Consider the following 20,493-nt stretch of genomic DNA (forward strand, 5'->3'; position numbering starts at 1 on the left):
AGTGTTTGGGAGTAAAATTGATGATCAGGTGGGAGGGACACAGTAGGAGTCAAGAGTGACTGTCTTGAGTAATCATGAATTGGCCCAGGGCCTAAGAGAACATGTCTAGGGGGGAAAGTGAATTTCCTTGTGTTTCCTTTTGGATTTTTGAGAACTCTGAGGCATCCAAGTGCATATGCAGCATCCAAGTATTTTCACATTGTTTTGGGAACCTACTTGAGTGGATTTGTGTAGATAAGCGCTCACTTGTCTGGTAAATGGTTAGTCTGTATCTGGGCAGGAGCCAATTCCGTGAAACAGATTTGGAAGTCATTAGCGTATGAGTGGTGGTTGAAGCCACAAGAGTGGATAATATTCAGTGAGGGAATAAAGGGTGAGAAGAGCCAGAAATCACCAGGCAAGCTGAGGAGGAGCACTGCCTGCTGGTGTCAGGAGCAAGCAAGGGAAGGGATGGATTATTTAATTAACACAGGTGCTTAGGATATGCACAGGTGCTTAGGTAACCAATAGGGCAGCTGAGTCTTTAATTCTTGCCATATACCAATGGTGATTTTATGTGGGTTAAAGCTCCAATTGATGAAAATCTTTTGTTTTTAACTTATTTTATGTACATTGGTGTTTTGCCCGCATGTATGTCTGTGTGTCAGATATTGGAGTTACAAACAGTTGTGAGCTGCTATGTGGGTGCTAGAATTTGAACCCAAGTCCTCTGGAAGTGCAATCAGTGCTCTTAACTGCTGAGCCATCTCTCCAGCCCCTTGATGAAAATCTTAAATGCCCCTGGTAGGAACAGGTGCAGTTTGCATGCATTCTCGGGTCATGGTGCAGACCTGGAAAGTGTTGTAAAGTATATGCACAGGTATTGTGCGTACTATAACTCTCCATCAGAAAGAAGGAAATGGTTAATACCCAACCCACAAAAGACAAACAAAAGCCAGAATGAGTGATTTAAAAGAAAACATTGTAAATTTCCAAAAACCCAGATGAAGAGGTATTTTTATTATACAATGAAGGAATTGCCAACTTTACAACCCAAGCATTAGATAAGGTTTTTAAAAGAGAGAAGCCTTGGTATTGATGGGAGAGCACAAAAACAGCTACAGGTTAACTATCTCCAATCCAAAACGTGGGTGTCAGGAGGTCTGGGCCTCTAGCAGTGGGTCAGTATTTATCCCTAGTATATGAATGGACTTTGGGAGCCCACTCCACATAGAAGGATACTCTCTCAGCCTAGACACACAGGGTAGGGCCTAGGCCCTGCTCCAAATGATATGACAGACTTTGAAGATTCCCCCATGGAAGGCCTCACCCTCCTGAGAAGCAGAAAGGGGATGGGATTGGGGATCAGTGGGGAAGAGGGGAGGGGGAGAGGGAGAGGGAGCTGGGATTGACATAAAACAAGCTTGTTACTAATTTAAATTTTTAAAAAAGCAAAAAATTGCCTTTTGACTGTCCAGTTGATGGTCAGTATGAACAGCAAAGGAACTTGAGGTTTGGCTTTGGGCTTCCTTCCCTGAGATAATTCGTTATACATGCACAAGTACCAAGGTGCAAAGGAAAGAACAGTCCAGACTCTGAAACACTTCTGGTTCTAGGGGGTTGGTTGAGGAAGACTGGACCTGTTGTGAGGAATTGGGCTGCTCTTGGTTGTGTTGAATGTAAGCCTTTATCATGCTTTCTTACATAGCAACAATGGCTTGTAGGAATGTTCTTTGGGTTATTCATTTCCTTATTTCTTTAATTCAGTGTTAATGTGTGCAGATATACATACTTGGGTATACACATGGAGGCAGAGGTCAGCCTCTGGTTTTGTTCCTTGGAGCCGTCCTTCTTGCTTTTTTTTTTTTGAGTTTCAATTATATATATATATATGCTAATTGAGCATATATATATATATATATATGCTCTATATATATATATATATAGAGAGAGAGAGAGAGAGAGAGAGCAATAATGGCAATATGTTATGCATCAATAGCAGCAACAGCTTTTCCAGGTTCTGCAGTCATTTGAACAAAATTGTAGAGACATCCAGCACACTCCATTTTAAAAAAACAAAACAAAACAAAACAAACAAACAACAACAGAAAAGTAAAAAACAAAATCCCAGAAAACAGCACAGTTCTGTTACTCTTGTGGTACCTGGCACCATTTTTTTTTTTAAATTAGTTTCTCAGTCATAATCTGGATGGCCCTCAACCGAAGAATGGATGGAGAAAATGTGGTACATTTACACAATGGAGTACTACTCAGCAGAAAAAAACAATGGAATCTTGAAATTTGTAGGAAAATGGATGGAACTCGAAGAAACCATTCTGAGCGAGGTAACCCAATCACAAAAAGACAAACATGATATGTACTCACTCATATGTGGACCTGCTTTATGATACATGCTGTTTTTAATGATGTTGCTCATCCCAGATGATGACTGAGAAGCTAATTTAAAAAAAAAATGGTGCCAAGTCCTCCTTGCTTTTTAAGACAATGTCTGTGACCTAGGGTTCACTGGTGAGGCTAAGCTGTCTGACCAGACAGAAAGCACCAGGAGTCTTAGTGTATCTGCTCCCCCCACCTCAAGCAATGAGAGCATCAGAATGCCTCACCATGCCCAGCCTTGAAGTGGACGTCGGGAACTGAACTCAAGTCATCCTACTTGTGTGACATACACTTTACTGACTGAGCTGCTGTCTCCTCAGCCCTGGTGATTTAATACTAGAATATCTCACTCCTATAATAAATGAAAATTCATTTGTTTAGTAGTGATTATTAATATTTATTTAGTCACTCCTAGAGCCTTGCTGAGGTAGGTGATGATTGAGCAGACATTACTCTTGACGGGGATATAGCTTCCATCCCTGAAAGGTAGGAAGAATAGGAGATACTGCAAGGGATGCCCTAGGGGACATGGTTGTGGGGAGGCACTGAGACCAATTGGAGTATATCATATTTAGGGAGCTACTGTGGTATGGACAAGGCCCAGAGCCAACCGTCTAGACGGGCCTTGCCCATCACATGAAACCAGCTGTGTATAGAGACCCTGAGCAGCCTTTAAAGAATTTTTGACTGCATTCTTGTTTTGAAGTTCTGGAGTTGACTAAGGGACAGAATTTTGAATTAACGGAAAGGCCCCATGGAATGAAAATTAGCCAACTTGGCATGGAAGATCTTGAAAAATAAAAATCTTGAAGACATGTACCAAAAACTGTTCTTGGGAAACTGAGATAAAGTAAGACAAAAATATTCTATTTAAATCATAGACTAACATGTTCTTTGGGAGCCTGAATATTCTACAGTATTCATTCATGAGGCTGTGTGTTTTTATAAGATGGCAAACGTTAAATTTTAGTGTTGTTGTCCTGTCTGCAGGATGCTGATCAAAGTCTGATACAGTAGATTCCCTAAGCACTCTCATGCCCAGAGTATTTCATTAATGTTTTCACAATGGCCCAGTCAAAGGAGTTACCTAACAATTCAAAATTGCTAGGTCAAAACCAACTTAATAGGTATTTATGACATAGAACTTCAATAACAGGTTGGGAAGTCATGCATGTCAACTCAAAAGGAAAAATAATGTCCCTGTTTTGTTCTCCCAAAGCCACGATTACTGAAGTGGTGTGTGAACCTATTGGGTACTATGCAGTCTCTCAAACTTTGGAAACAGACTCTACACCACCCTCTTTCCATTGGTACACAGATGTTTGGAGGAGATGATCCTTGTGGTTCATCCCACCAGTCAATGAAGATATACTGTTGATGAAGGACATCTAACAAGACCAAATGTGGAAACTGACTAGTATTAGGCCAAAGTTCTTAGAAGCAGTAGGCAGACACTGCTTTTGCAGAAAATCAACAAACCCCATGATAGCCTTGTTAGCTTGCTTTGGTACCTGGGGTGCCTCAGTGCAAGGTGGGGGAACCACACATCTAGCTTCCAGTCCCCCTGTGTAGGCAACACTTGGGACATCACATGGCCTAATGATAAGTGCAATATGTGAACATGTCATATGTACAGCTTTGACAGGGATGTAACAATGAAGACACAGGGGCTACCCTTTTGTAGGGACTTAGCAGTGACAATGAACACATCACTCCTCTTTGTTTTGTCAAAAGCACGAGATGGTTACAGAAATGGGTGCAGAGGGAATCGGCCAAGAAAGAAAACAGGTGGAAGCCGAGAGGCACAATGGCTTGGGTTTTTTAGTTCTGGTGAAGCCTACAGTGAGATCCATGCTGGGCATGGAGTGCAGTTTTGAGACATGTTTTGCTCAGCACCCCCTCCTCCTTGTCTCTACTTCTCCATTTCCCCTCCCTCATTCCCCCTGTCCCACTTTTGTAAACTTTGTTCTTCAGAAGTCTTCAAAGAATGAGTAATGGAAGATGGACCTTTTGCAGTCTTGTAGGTCTGGATGCGTTTTATCTTCTCAGACAATAGTTCAGTCTTTTTAAATGAAGTCTGATAAGAATCATTTATATTTTGAAAAGTGTTCCTTTTAATTTCAAGAAGTTTGATTTTTAAGAAGTTTGGTGTATTGCCCACCAAAGATTCTTATTGAAAACATGCACAAGCATCTCTTGCACGGTGTCCCCTGATGAGATGCTGCTATCAAGTCCCTGAGATACTGGGTTGGGTATGTGCACACACTCAATTGGTGAGCTCCCCAGAGCCATGCCTCTGGACAGAAAACACCCGAGCAGTACAGAAACCTCCCCTTGCTTGGGTGCCTTGTGACCTCTGACCTCTTATACTTCTATTCTGCCATCCAGTGGGTCAGAAGCTCTGTTCTCCGAAGCTTCTAGCCCAATGTAGTTTCTCCTGTGATCATGACAAGGGAGTATCTCACTATGAAGGAGTTAGAAGATGCCCTGGACAGCAGACTCCGTGGCTGGGACTGGGCAGGTGTTCAAATGCTTCCCAAAGTACCAGGGTTAAGGGCCTTCATGCCCAAGGCACACAGGATGCCAGCAAGGTATGGGAATGCACTCTAGTCGAGTTTCCCCTTCTCTTTGTGTAGCTTCCTCTCCCTCCTCCCAGATAAAAGCAGGAGAAACAGAAACCGACTAAACCAAGTCTATTAGGACCATAGCTGCTGGTGTAAGCTTTACTTTTCTCTGCTCTTTTTTTCTGATTAGCCTCAGCAGTGAGTCCAAAACCTCATGAACCTGGAGCCAGAATCCCCCACGCTGAGGGCAGAGCAAGGCAGAGTAGATGCACAGATGCACCATTTCCCTGGGAAGGAGCTTGAAGCTTGGGTCACATTAAAGGTGTACATTAAGGACAAACACAGACTTTCTTCTTTCATGGAGCAGTTGGATAAGTTAATTCTATGTAATAACTTGTCTTAAAAAAGGATGTAAGAACATTTTAAAATCTTTTAAGATAATTCTTAGTAAGTAATCTTGTAAGGTATATAGTCTGAAGGTGTTTGTTTGGTATCTACAATGCTCCAAAAATAGGAATCAGTTGCCAATGTTTAAAATTTTGAATATTTCATAAGAAATCCCAGATTCCTATCCTATCTTGAAAATCTGATGTATTTAGCAAAACATACCTGCTTTCTGCCTCCTTTAAATTCCCCAGGGACTGTGGTTCCCACCTGCCTGCCCAATCGCCCACCAGATATTTGCAATCACCCTGTGGCCACTTCAAGAGGTAGCTCTCCAAACTTTGAAAGTTGACTCCTGAAATACTGTAAAAATTTGTTCTTCTCTTAATGGGAGTAGGGTGGGGTGCCACACAGAGTAAATTCCCATAGTGGTTGGTTCTTCCAGAAGTGAGAGGAGAGAGATGTTTCTTAGCATCATTTTTATTTGGAAAGTGCAGTGGCAGGTTCCAGGCATGTTATAATTCTGATCCTCCAATGAGTTCATTTGAAAGTCTGGGTTGGAAGGGAAGCTGAGTGTGTTGTTAGCATCTTGTGATAGTGTCCACATGACTTGATCCCCATGTTCTAAATAAGCACTAACACAAAGGACATCTTCTTAATTAACCCTCCCATTTTAAGTTTAGCAGGCCTTGTGGATGCCACATTGGTTCCTTTCTGCTGAATCTCCTCATCCTGGTGCATGGGAGTCCACAGTAGGTGGCTTTACCTGTGCTAGGTCTGTGCCAGCCAGCCAGCTACTTAGCCTTCTACCCTGCCTGTTCCTGCTGGCAGGAAAGGAACATTGCAGCTGAGCTTTCAGTGTCTGCTGGGGCCATAAACAGAACTTGCCTCTGGGCTACACTGGGTAAGCTGCAGCCAGAGGGATTAAGTGATTTGCCCTCAGTCACACTGCTAATTAGTAATGGAGCCAAGATTAGAGTCTCTGTCTGGCAGCACCTGGTCCTGAGCCCTTCCTTGGCCACCTCCTCCCAGCCCCTCTCATCCTGTCTTCCTGGCATCGAAATGGAACCTGAGTTTCCCTTCTAGAATAACTATAAGCTGCTAGTGAGGCATTCTTCAGCATATGTTGAGCCATTTGGTGGGTATAGTTTGTGATTATCTGAGCCATTCCGGCACAGCTGTGTAATTCTGTAACCTCAGCAAAGGGTGCTGTGCACATTCCATGAATACATTTTCATGCTAATAAGTGTGCGAGGTAACATTGGCATTGACAAGGAACTTGTTCACTCATCTAGAAAATAGCCAAACAGGTTAGAAGCGTGTGCTTGTACCTCGAGTGTGTTTGGGTTATAATTATGTAAGGTATCTGAGATTCATTTTTGTGTTATTCACAGTATTCAACAATAGCCATGAAGAGAGTGTTCCTTTTTCTGTCAGTGACAAATGTATTATCTCGCAGGCTTTAGTCACAGAGAAGCCGGTTCACTTTTCTTTATCAAGTCTCCATCTCATCCATTTTCTATTTTTTGTCTCACGATTATTCAGTGTTTCAGATTTTTTTTTTTTTAATGCAGGTGGGGAGATGGCTCAGTGGTAAAGAATGCCTGTTGCTCTTGCCAAAGATCTGAGTTCCCATCTCAGCAAACACTATCATGCAACTTAAAACTGCCTGTAACTGTAGGTTCTGAAGGCCTGACACCCTCCCTGGCATCCTCAGGCAGCCATGTGCATGTGGAAACACACACACACACACACACACACACACACACACCAATAATAATAATGATGATGATAATAAATAAATCTTCTAAAATGTAACATCACTCAATACCTTTTTAGAGCTATTTTTGTGTCATTTACTCCATTCATGGCATGCCTTCCTTGTCCCTTTGGCTGTCCCCTTTGTTTACTGGAGATTGTGAAGTTTTTGGCTTTCCTCTTTTATTGACTTTCTAATTAAAAAAAAACAAAAAAACTTGCAAGTAAAATACACCACACACTGAAATTAACCAGCCATGAGGTCTGTAAGTCTCTGTGAATTTCTATATAGTTAGAGAATTCTGTACCCTATTTTAGAGGTATTTGCAACATCATATTGCTCCTTTATCACTATAGCAAAAAATTGGAATCAACCTAATTGTCCATCAGCAGATGCATGGATAACGAAAATTTGGTGTGTGTGTGTGTGTGTGTGTGTGTGTGTAATGGAATACCATTCATTGTAAAGAAAAATGTAATCTTCAGAATTTTGCTGCTTTCCATGTTGGTCTTGTTTCTTCAGGGAGTGATTGTTGTTTTCCTGTTTATCCTAAGTCTCTTTCACATTTTAGACATTGTTTGTATGTTTTGTGGTCCTTGATTTCCCATGCACTGTAAAGCTGGGCACTGTTAGATCTGACCAGATGTCAGTTCAGTACAAGGACTTGTTGGCTGTCAGATGGGGCCGTAGGGATATGGAACGATTGTAGTTATTCTACTGAATCGGTGTTGGAATCAGCTGTGTCTATGCGAGCTGCCCTGGCTCTCCTCGGGCACTGTTCTGTGGTCTGTAGGAAGAGGGGGCTTCTGTTTGGGATGCAGAATGGGAGCATACCAGCGCTTGTCCGGAAACAGATCTTTGAATCCTTTAGTTTATACCTCCTATCTCACCACCTGCTTCTTTGTGCACCCAGGGATGGTTTAAATCGTCCATCAATCCAGTCACCATTTTGTGACCACCAAGACTAGGAGTCACTCTTGTTTCCTCTCCCCCCCTACAATACACTATATACAATACACATATAGGCCTGCATTTGTTTAGTTACTTGCTTCTCATAATAAACTTCATTGGAAAATGCACTTGTATCTCAGCTTTGCAGAGGAGTGCTAGGCACAGATTGGTTAGGGTCCCTTTGAGGATATTTGGGGCCACACAGTAAGTGGGATAGCTAGGGATCAAACCCAATCTATACTAACATCAGTCTGTGCATTGATTAGCTTTCCTCTGTTAGCAGTATTGGGGTAGAGTGTGCGTGCACATGTGTTCAGGCATAATCTTGAATGGGCAGCCTGTTGGACTGTTGACTGTGACACCTGAAAGCAGCATCTGTAAGCAGCTTTTGATGTCTGAAAGCCGGAGTCACCGAGTTTGGCTTCTCCACCAAGGATTGCACAGCATGTTTCAGTGTGTGCCATGACAGCTTCTGGTTTTGTGTACCCAGAAGGAGGTGTATCTTCCGAGCCATTTGGACAGCCACTGTATTCCTCTCTCTTCCTAGGACTGACAACACCGCACAGGCGATGGATGTTTACTCAGGGTGGAAACAGCCATCCTGGATGGTGGACAGTAAAAGAATGAGAATGACTCTGAACTTGCCATGGCTCCTGTCAGCACTCACGCTTCTGCATCTGACAATACAAGCACATAGTCTGAAAAGGGGTAAGTAAGCCTTGCAGCAAGTGAGCAAGCTGGGTCCTGTTTCTCTACTGACTTCAGGGTTTTACTGGCGAATACCCATTTCTCTGCAGTCTTTTTCCTATGTGTTTTTAGTTTCTTTTGAAAAGCCTCTTTATTAAAGGCAAATGGAAATATACTCCTTTACCCTATACAAATAATAAAGCATAATTTTCACACAGTGATATGCATTCCTTTAGGATGTACGTCTCTGAGTCTTGACAATGTGCAGTCGCTAACTCCAGGCACCATCAAGATCTGGCTGTGTTCCCAAGTGCAGAAAATGCCCCCTGTGTCCCGGTAGCCAGCCCTTCCCGCCCCACCCAGCCAGCAGTGCTACTCTCTGTCCCAAATGTTGTCGCTGAAGAAAGTTTTTGAAATGGAATCGAAACTCATTTCATGTGTTTCTCGTGTGTAGTTTAAAAACTTTAGCAATGTTTATGCAGATGCTGCCTGGCTTATTTCTATGAAGGATGTTATCCTGCTGCTCATCAGCTTTATTTTTATGGTATATACATAATTAAAAAGACTACTTCCCTCAAGCTTACTGAGTAAATAACTTGATTGTGATAACTGGTGGTTTCCAATGTGCACATTTCTAAGGTGCTTCTGTTTTTTAATATTAATTTGTAATTTATGGCAGCAGTAAATATCATGCCTGTAATACATAAAGATAATAAGCTTTTTTTCATAGACATTATAGAGAACGAGATAATTTTTATACTCTTTTTTCCTTCCTCATTTCTTTCCTCTTCCCTTTCTCATGTTCCTCTTTCCATCCATCCCTCTCCCCTTCTATCCTGCCCTTTCCTCCTCTTACCCCCTTTCCTTTTTTTTTCCTGCCCTTTCCCATCATCTAGGTTCTTTTTCTTTCAGCTCCATTCCAGGCTGACTTTTCTTCATTGTGTCATTCTAATGCCCATGCCCATATATTCCATCATGCAGTGTCATTGTATGGGTGTGGTTAAAGACTATAGGACTGCAATCTTCTGACTTGTTTCTTTCCCATTGCTTAAGCCACACACACACACACAAGAATAATTTCTATAGGCTGATGTGAGTTCATTGTGTTTGCATGTCATGCCTTTACAACAATGAAAAGATTGATTGCAGGTTCCCATGGAGGGGCACTCTGGTACAAACAATGAAGGAGCCCCAGCTAGGCGGGTTTGTAGTTGTGACGCACACCTAGAGTTTTTCTGGAATAATTCTTTTTCTTGAAAGTCAAGTATTTGCTTGTTGTCTAGCCCCACTACTACTACTCTACCAGTTGGCTTTTATTAGTTACCTTTTAGTTTCAAAAGGAAAACACATGGCCCACTGTCCCACCCCCACACACGATTTCTTAGTTGACTGCAGTTCTTTGTCTAGGGGTGAGGCTTCCTGAGCTATCCTTCTTCCATGTTAGTGTATCTATTGCTATCTTCCTTGTTCAGGTCATGCTTAAGCAGCCATGCTGAGACCTCATAGGTGTAGCTTCTGACATTTCCAGGAAACACAGTCCCACAGCAAACTCCCTGTTGCTCTGTCTTTTACAATCTTTCCACCCCTTCTTCTGCAGTAATCCCTGAGCCTTAGATGCAGTTGTTGTTTTGTAAATGTATCAGTTCACACTGGGTTTCACAGCTCTTCATTTTCATCAGTTGTGGTTTTCCTTAATGGTCTCCACCTGTTGCAAAGAGAAGTCTCCTTGATGAGGGGTAAGAACTAACTGCTTATCTGTGGGCATAAGGACACATATTTAGAGTATAGTTAAGGACTGTGCTGATTTAGTGAAGTACTGATTGTCTGTTGTCCTACATGATCCATGATTTCAGTAGCCCCTGGTAGTTGTCTAGATTTCCAGTGGCGGGCAAGACTTTCCTCCTTTTGAGTGGGTTTTAACTCCAATTAGAGAGCTATTGGTTCCTGCCAATAAATGTGAGAGTGAGAGATAGCTTTACCCAGGGAAGAGTGTACCAGCTGATTAACCAATGGTTAATGGACTGAACAGGTTTCACTTAAGTAGTCAACATACATACATGTGTAGCACACAAATATACCTAACAACAATTAGCAACAATAGAAGAGAGAGGGGCCATAAATTTGAAAGAGAGTAAGACATGGGAAGGTTTAGAAGGGAGTAGGGAGGTAAGTAGTGATGTGGTTGTGTTACAGTCTTAAGAAATTTAAAAATATATTCTTTGATGATGGTGGTGCACGCCTTTAATCTCAGCACTCAGAAGGCAGAAGCAGGTGGATCTCTGTGAGTTCAAAGCCAACCTGCTGTGCAGAATAAGTTCCAGGACCGACTCCAAAGCTACACAAAGAAACCCAGTCTTGAAATATATACATACATACATACATATATACATACATACCAAAAAAAAAAAAAAAAAAAAACAGAGTTAGAAAAGCAGCTATAAAGTAGTATCCTGTGAGTGGGGCCCTTTCTTCATAGAGAGTATGGTCCTATGTAGACCCAGTACTTGTCTCGCCACTGAGACACTGATGCTCAAAGTGCCTCAGAGAGAGTCATGTATGTGTGCTCTGTATCATGTATGTACACGTTGCTTTTCCTTCTTTAGGGGCAGCTCAAGATTTGAAATGTACAACCAAAAACATGCATGTGTGGGACTGCACATGGTCAGCATCCGCTGGGGTCAGCCCTGGAACTGTTAAAGAAGTTTGCATTAAAGACAGGTAATGAAATCCTGGACTTCCTGCAAAGCTGTAATCCAGAGCTTCCTTCCTGGTTATTTCAGAGTGTGGCAGTTGTTCCTGCGTGCTTAAAGGACATTTTCACTCAGTCTTCTATTTCTTAGAAATTCTAAGTCTTATGTTAGTCCACATGGAAACAAAGTCTTCTAGCAAAAAAGTTTGTTTCTTTCATTGTATGCACAATGAAAATGGAGTACCACCCATAGTACTAGTCTGCCCAGGGGGTTTCACCCAGTGTACTGATCTACCCAGGGGACTTTACCCCAGGGGCCATCACAGGTCTACTCCAAGCCAGTGTCTGCCTCTGTCAGAGTGACATCTGTGTCTTACAGAAAATGCTATCAACAGTGACAGCAGCACCACACACAGATGTTAACTCTCAGGGAAATGGTCTGCATGTGTGCAGTCCAGGGCTGGCACAGTCCATGATGAGCCCTTCCTTGTCATCTAGTTCCTTTGTTATCTTTTGCCTGGAACCTCATGGTTCAAGGCACTATGTGAGGAATAGCGCTGTCTTTGAAGAAGAAGCAGGGAAAGGGAGGATGGTTTCCTATTTAAAAGACTCATAACCCCTAGGCTGACACTGGCAAGATCTTGTCAGATGGCTAATAAGTCTGGCTCCTTAAGGGTCTTGGAGATAAGTTCTCTTAGCTGGGTGACAGTGTCCAATAAGCAATGCATCCATGCTATTATAAAGGGGGAGGGTGAAATGGGCCTTGGGAGGAAGAAGGAGGCTCTCAACATCACCTTATAGTTCAAGTAAATCTTGGGTTCTTCCTAGAGCAGGGGCCTATGGTGTCTCTTGCTTTTCTCTAATCCCAGCAGGACAATGAATCACTTAGCAAAGCCCCATGAGTTCCAGCAGGCTTTTCCCCAAGTCCCAGTTTGCTAACAGGTGGTCCTGATATACATGGATATAATGTGTTTAAACACAGTCAGATAGTTCCCTTCAGTGTACATTTTCCAAGTACTATTGTGAGCACTGGGATGATTTATCAGTTAAGAGGAACTGGAGTATGTTGTAGAAACAGTCTTCAAGCCCCCCTACATTTTGCTCATGAAAATGAAGGACTGTTTTCTGCTTATGTTCTGGTGTCAGCTGAGATCTCCACCCCAAGCCTTTTTGTATTAAGAGGTAGTTGGAAGGGAAGAGAAGGGACATAGCCCATGCTGGTCTTTAGAACTTTCTTCCTGAAGTGAGCAACTGTGACTTTGCTTCAGACTTTTCTGACCATATAAAGTCACATGACTGTTCCTTGTTCTCAGAGAGGCAAAGGACAGTCTTATCTTGAGTCCAGGGGAGGAGATCCTGGAACTCTGGGTAATGGTATGAAGGCTGACTGTGGTGCGGCACACTGGGAATGAACTTAGGTCCTGCTCACCAGGAGCTCACAACAAACCACAGCAGTACTGTAGGCAGCTTGCTCTGAAGTGTAACATGACTTAAAAAGGAGCAGAGACCATGGAATGCAGCAGAAGACACAGGCACAGGAAGAAAGCAAGACTTTGTACCCAAGATGAATCGGTGAAATGGTGTGGTTTGGAGAATTCTGATGATTTCACATCCTAAGTTAAAGAAGCGAGCCTAGAGGGTCAAGGCCAAAGTCCTAAGCAAATGATGAGAGAGTGTTGTGCTCAGTGCTGGGTGAGGACTGCGGTGCAAGAGGAAAGTTCTTATCAGTAAAAATAAAAATGGAAACATGGTCCATAGAGAGACAAAGGGCTGTGAGACCAGAGAGGAAAATAATATTTGTCTGCAAGACTCTGTGGTCCAGGGGGGACTGGAAGCCTTTCCAAAAGCCAAATGATGAAGTTTTGTTAGAGAAAACCCTGCGTCCAAGCAGAGCAGTGGCTAAGAAGAGAGGGGATGTGCAGAGAGACCATTGTCCAGTTTTACATCTTCCACCAGTCTCTGCTGAGCCCTGCCTCTAGCATGAGGCACTGGACGACTGTCACCATGTACTGGGCTGAAGGGAGCAGCTTATGGAACTGAGGCTGCTCTAGCAAGGTTGAGATGGGATTTGAACAGTGCTACAACGTCGAGGTTCCAGGAAGAACTACCCATGCTTCCTCTGTACTTTCTGGAAGTCTGGTTACTCCTTCCCCCACCCCCATCCCCATTACCAATAATTCCTTTCTGTTTAGTCTTAGCATATAGTACATACAACCCAGCATTACACAAAGGCACAGGGTATCCAGTGCTTACTATGCTAAGTCAGGTTTTTATGAACATGGCATGGCTTTTATCTGTTATTTAAAGTTCTGTTTCTTTTACCGCAGGCTCAATTCTTGTCATCGGTTAGAGTCAACAAACATTAAAATTGCAGCTCTTTCGCCTGGCGATCATGAAGTAACAATAAATTACCTAAATGGCTTTCAAAATAAATTCACACTGAATGAAAAAGATGTTTGTAAGTATTAAAAGGAAAAAAATTTGTTTTATTCCTTATTATCACTGGCATCTACGTTTCATTTTTGAGACAGGAACTTGTTATGTAGCTCAGGCAGGCCTTGGATTTGTGATTTTCAGCCTCAGCTTCCAAGTATTAGGATTATAGGTGTGCATCCCCATGCCAGCTGAACATTAATTTTAACTGGAGCGGTGTCACTGTTAATATCGTGGTGCTGGGGAACTGGCATGAACCTATGATTCTTTGACTTTCAGTTATGTTGCTACTTTCATTCACTCGGGGGTCCTTGCTGAGGATGGAAGCAAATGTGTCTTCATTCAAAGGAGATGAAGCTGAGGTCCTCCCCCTCAGTCAGTTACTATCCTAGCTCCCTTTGCCTCGATTCCTTTGTATGTCCCAGCATTTCTCGGGTGTGCTTTGTTCTAGGAGTGTAGCCTCTGACTGTCCCAGAGGTGACCCCATCCCACTCTCTACTCACACTTGAGCATGCTATAGTTTCTCTGTGGCAATTTCCCTCAATTGAATTCATCGTCTACTGTGTAGCTAAATGTTTACCGTGCATCCTCTCCACAGGAAATGTGTTCTTTGAGAGAAGGGATGGGGGACTTTGTGTTCTGCCCTGTGCACAGGCATTTGTCCAGGGTCTGCTAAGTGAGCATCGAGGACATTGGCCACCAGTGTGCAGGAAGCACAGAGGCGACTCAGGGAGACATAGATAGAACTCGTCTTTCATGGGGTTTCCCACTTGGCAGCAAAGAGGTTTGTTAGTTTGTGACCAATGACAGGATGGCGACTAAATAACATGATGAACCTGATTTATAGGCCAGGGCAAGAAAATTCATCTGATTCATCAGATGACTCTGATTCATCCAGTTCTGTGGCATGGTTATATCTTGAGGAAGAGCTATGTCAACTTAGGTGTTTGAAAGAATAATAACGACAAGACCTTCCAGACACAGTCTTTCCTGCTTGCTGGCTGAAGGAGGAAAAGCACTTGCCATGCAGACTTGACAATTGGAGTTCAGTCTCCCGAGGTCACTGAAAGGTGAAAGGAGAGAATAGATCCCACAAGCTGTCCTGTGACCTGCGTGCGTGCGTTTGTGTGGCTGCTAGCTCAGCCATTTTGTCAGTTTAAATTCCTTTCTATATGGACAGTTCTGAGTTTCTAGAGAGCAAGTTAAAATTGTCCTCAGATGTCTGTTTTAGTTCAAAAGACAGGAGATTGCAGTTCATGGGGCCCCGGGGCAGCTTGCTTTGCTATTATGAGACAAGGGAAGGAAGAGTGGGTTTTTGTCTTTTAAATCCTTTCATTTGTAATCATGGCCTTCACTGTCTTACAGTGGAAATAAGGATGGTGACCTGTGTTTTGCAGTCACCCAGCTGCTAAAGAGTAAATTACATGGATTTCTCAGGAAAGAAAGGATCTTTTCTTTCTCTCTCCTTCCTTCCTTCCTTCCTTCCTTCCTTCCTCCCTTCCTTTCTTCTTTCTTCTTTTTGCTTTGCATATTTAAATGTTTATGTGAAAATGCTTTTTATACAGTATACGTTGATCATCTTTCCCCTCCCCCAAGTCCTTCCAGATCCCCTACTCACCCAAATTCACATTTGTTCTCTCTGTCTCTGTCTCTGTCTGTCTGACTCTGTCTCTCTCTGTCTGTCTATCTCTCCTTTCTCTCAAACAAAAATCAAACAAACAAAAGAAAATCAAGAGAAAACCAAACACCCCCACCCCTCCAAAGCTCATGAAAGACATGGAGTCTATTCTGTTTTGGACAACTATTTCTTGACCTGGAGCCTGCTCTGGGGTGTGGTTGATGTAAGCAGTGACACTCCACTGGAGAACACTGGTTTCCCATTCCCCATCTAGTATCACTTGCAAATAGCTTCTTGGTTAGGGGTGGGACTATGTGTCTACTTCCCCTTCTCAGTGCTGGGATTCTGTCTGGTCTGAACCTGTACAGGTCTCATGCATGCTGCCTCAGTCTCTGTGAGTTCATACATGCTTCAATCCTGTTATATATGGAAGACAGTGTTCTTTCTGCCTCTTTTACATAGATCCCTGATCCTTGTGGGGAGGGGTTTGGTAAAGACATCCCATTTAAGACTGAGTGCTCCAATACTTCTCACTCTCTGAACATTGTCCAGTTGTGGGTCTATAGGGAGAAACCACGCTTGGGTGTGATCAGAGTAACTTAACAAAGGTTTAAGTAGGAGGGAGGCATGAACATGGCCCCTTTTCTTTCTTTTGCCTGGCTGAGCTGACTAGGAAGCATCTTGTGGGTCCCTCCTGCTCAGGTGTAAACCTGGTCACTGGCTCCCTTGCATGAGTACTATAACTTAATAAATTACTTGTTATCAATCTGTTTCTCCACTTTGTAAACCTCATTAGTGGGTCTCTGTGCTAATTGCTATCTACTGCAAGAAGCTTCTCCGATGAGCATTAAACAATGCTCTGATCTGTGGGTATAACATTAAGTCATGTTATTACTATGATCCATAGTAGAATAACAGTAGTAGTTTTTCCCTAGGGCCCATGAACCTAGTCTTAGGTTCATTGCCACTTTAGAATGCCAGGTAATGGTTCCATCTCATGGAGTGGGCCTTCAAATTCCAATAAAAAATGTGGTTGGTTATTCCCATAATATTTGTGCCACTATTACACCAGCCTATCTTGCAGGTAGTTTGCTGTTGTATATCACGGGTCCTGTATTTGGAAATGTATGATTACTTTTCTCCTCCAGTAGTGTGCAAAAGTATCTTCCTGTACCATAAATACTAGTCAGTTGGGGTGATGCTTCTAGTTGGGTCCAGCTCAATTTCCCCTTGTTCAGTGTCATAAGGAAGTTGTGTCTTCAGCAATAGGGCATTACCATCTGGTTATAGAGAGTAACCAATAGAGTTGGCAATAGTCTGTGATGTTTGGGGTGGTGGCATGGGACATCTTTGGCCAATGGCTCAGTAATATACAACCCGTTTCTAGCATTGGATATTTTACTTGTTAGCACAATATGTCTAGTTGGAGCACTGTCTCCACCATTATATGGTGATTCCATTTAAATTCTTTTCATATGTGTATGCATTTTAGGAAGTTTCTACAATAGTAGGTTTCTATATAGCTCACCATCAAATGCCTTTGGTGTTAGTTGTAGGAAGGAAGCATCCTTCATGGGTTAGCATTGCTGCAGTTCAGGAAGCTTGTTTCTTCATGTTTAAGTTACCACACTGATTATTTTGAGTCACTCTTGGATGCCGCTAGCTCTGTCCTGGTTGTGCTGGCACCTGAACCAGCCCTCTCTCTACACCAGATCCACTTTGTACTTCTCACTTACTCATGCATTTGCTTTCTCATGCAGCTTCCACTCAGGGTTCTCTGTGAAGCATGCTCTGTGCCCCAGGAGAGCTGACATGCAACCGTCTTTGTTACAGAGCTCAGACTTTAAATCCACACGCTCCAGATCACATGAAGCTCTAAATATTAAGTCTGGTGTAAAACACTGTGTTCAGCACATCTTAGTAAAATCAAATTTTACAGACTTATTTAGGTTCCAAGACTGACAAATGAATAATGATTTATTTTGCCATTTTCTTGTATTTGACAGCCAGCCAACCTACCCCGAACATTTACTCCTGCAGTTTCTCACTCACCATGACTTTCTTCAGTAGCCCTTGAATTTCATAAAAAAAGGACTAAAAGTGAGAAAAGGAAGAGCATGTTTCCAGACTTCCACCCACTTATCCTCACATGCCTAACATTTGAGGGAAAATCTTGCAAAAACATCTGTAGCTCTATCTCTGCCACTAGCGAACTCATTCATATTCCATACGTGATATAACATGCATACCTGTTCCCCACAGATCTGAGACTTTTGGTCATGGTCTGTGGGCAGGGAGTTTTGAAGACATAAGCTTTGCTTTGCCTGCTACCTCATCTCAGTATACAGCTTCCCTCTACACATGCCCAAGTTCTTGAGCAGGTTTTATCTTTTACATTCTATAATTCAGTCTCAGAGCCCCAGCATTCCCAAAACTGCTACTGTAAGCCCCGATGAGCCCTTTCTTCTGTGGGATGCCTCCACCATGGTGTTTTAACACAGCAATGGAAAAGCAATTAATAAAAAAGGAGCATCCTCTCACCTCTGGCTGTGTACCCTCCTTCCTTCTCCTGAACTCTATGGTATTTGGACTATTTGACACCTGCTGCTTCTCAGCTCTGTGGTTTGTGTTTTGTCTTTTTTTTTTTTTTTTTTTTTTCCGTCTTTTACTTTGAGCTCTTTCCATCTCTGGATTCTTGCTGGTGTGACCAGCTCCAGTCGTTTGTTGCAGCCTTTATATCTGTGTGCACATTCCTTCTTTCAGTCCCACACCGTAAGCTCCTCTGGGTTCCACACATTGGTTCAGCTGGTTGTTCTCACAGAGCAGGCTGCAGAATGCTCTGCCCACCTCTCTCCTTCCTAGCACGGCCATGCACAGCCAGCAGCTGGAATCTTCCCATGGCTTCTCCTGCTGTTTCCTTTCTGCGGAGCTTCCTGGGAGCTCTCGGGATCCTTGGGAGAAATCATTATTTCTTTCTCCTCGTGGTGAATCCTTCATTCTCCTCATCACTGCAGTAATTCTTTCTTCAAAGCAGATTTTGGTCTTTTCCATTGTTTGACATTATAACCCAGAGCCTCTTGCTCTAGCCAAGATTTCTGCAGCACTGCTCCAGCTGATCGGCTTGTGTCTATCTCAGGCCCATGCAGACTTAGCTGAACACTGCTAAGCCAGCCATTCTTGCCTCCTCTACTGCCCTTCTTCACAGTTAGCCTTTGGCTTCTGTGATCAATGCCAAAATCATTGGAACAGTCACTTGGAGCAGCTCTTTGGATTCTGTAAGTGGGTGGTGTCCCCTCATATGAGGGACTCAGCTGCTGGGAGATAAGTGAGAAGCTGCAAGATCACATAGGTCCTTTCCCCTACCCCCTGCAGTCTGCTGACATCCAAAACAAACTTCTTTCACTGCTTCCTTGCAGGTCCCCAGCCAAGTGACAGTAGTACATTGTGGGAACTCTGCTGCTATCTGCTGTAGGAAATGTGTTGTGTCTTTGAAACAGCCAGCTGACAGTTTTCTCAAGTTTGTCCCATTAATCACTGGGAGCTACCTGTACAACTAAAAACCTGTGTGTGCGCCCACACACACACCTGTGACTTGTTCATGGGTTTGTTTTTATGCCCTGTTATTTATTTATGGAGTTTAGAAGTCACTAATAAGTTCAAGTACAGTGTAAAAACTATATTACTTATTTGACTAAAAGCTTTTGCTTTTCTTTCCTATTTTAAGCTTTAATTCCAGATACTCCTGAGAGTTTGAATTTGTCTGCTGACTTCTCGACCTCCACATTACACCTGAGGTGGAATGACAGAGGTTCTGCTTTCCCATACCCCTCCAATGCCACCTGGGAAATCAAGGTTCTACAGAATCCAAGCATGGAACCTGTGAAATTAGTAAGTTGTGGCAAAAATACATTTCCCTATGGTACTAAAGAAACTGCATAGCTTATAAAGCCTTCAAAGGGTCATCCATGAATTTGGGGGTTATTGAAGAACTAGATCCTGTATGCGTTAGGGTTTTTTCAAAAATCACCAATGGGATAGCAGGATGACGCAGGGTAAAAACATGAGCCGTGCGAGCCCAAATGCCCGGGTCTGATCCCTGGAACCTATGGTGGGAGGAAGGAACCGAATTCTGGATGTTGTCCTCTGACCTCTACATGTACACTGTGGCAAGTGCTTGCCCACGCTCACATATACATACAAACAATAACAAAAAAAAAACAATAAAAATAATTTTTAAAAAAATCACTTGTGTAATAGAAAGTTTAAGAAATTAAGGTAGAACCATTTCCTGATTCTGCTGCTGGGATACAGTAAATGACCAGCCTTTTAAATGTGCATGCCCTTGCATAAATGAAATAAAAGCTGACTTTCAGTTTATTTTATTCAATGTGTTATTTTATCTTTGTTATTATACATAAAATATCTAAAACATTTAACCAAGATAATACTTGAGGAATCAGTAAGCTCTAACTTCCGAGTCTGAAACATGGTTATATGCAGTACTTCTAGCTCCAAACCCCAACTCAGTGTTTCAGTGGTTTCCTATGACTTCCACTTTAACTTTATTCTTATTCTAAGACATGAGGAACAGGTAAGAAAAGTCAGACGGGTGGTATGTGGACAAGAGGAATGCTAGGCAGTAGCATTTCATTTAAGGCACATACCATACACAGCCACAGAAAATGTCCCACACACCTGAAGATGGGTAGAGGGAGGCCCTGAGCTATCCAGAACTGCCCGCCCATCCCCCACTCGTCTCTCCTTGGGAATGAGCTTGTATTTGTATAGAGACAGGGCCTTGCAGTAATTACAGGACTCTTGCCTTAACCTTCCTAGTGCTAGATTACAACTATGTCTAACTCCACTAGCCAATTCTTTCCATTAATTATCTCCATTTCCCCAAATAACATGCTTACATTGCTATTTCTTTATAGTTTTCAGGAGTGTTTTATTAAGTGCCCCAGTGAAAGATGAGAGTCCTTTCTTTCTTCCACTAACTCATCATATCTCTGGTTCCCTGCTCCCTCCCTCT

At 42.7% G+C, this 20,493-nt stretch overlaps 1 protein-coding gene across 1 annotated transcript in view; it reads left to right on the top strand.

The window, feature by feature from the left end:
* Positions 1–20,493, top strand: part of Lifr (LIF receptor subunit alpha) — a 66,063-nt gene that overhangs the window by 15,879 nt on the left and 29,691 nt on the right. Inside the window, exons 2-5 of the mRNA XM_027401338.2 lie at positions 8,582–8,742; positions 11,325–11,439; positions 13,738–13,868; positions 19,186–19,349. Of these exons, the coding sequence (XP_027257139.1) occupies positions 8,604–8,742; positions 11,325–11,439; positions 13,738–13,868; positions 19,186–19,349 (549 nt within the window). The 5' untranslated portion in view covers positions 8,582–8,603. The remainder of the gene's footprint in view (positions 1–8,581; positions 8,743–11,324; positions 11,440–13,737; positions 13,869–19,185; positions 19,350–20,493) is intronic.

The sequence above is a fragment of the Cricetulus griseus genome, chromosome 2, assembly GCF_003668045.3.
Source record: "Cricetulus griseus strain 17A/GY chromosome 2, alternate assembly CriGri-PICRH-1.0, whole genome shotgun sequence".
In the NCBI taxonomy this organism is placed as follows: Eukaryota; Metazoa; Chordata; class Mammalia; order Rodentia; family Cricetidae; genus Cricetulus; species Cricetulus griseus.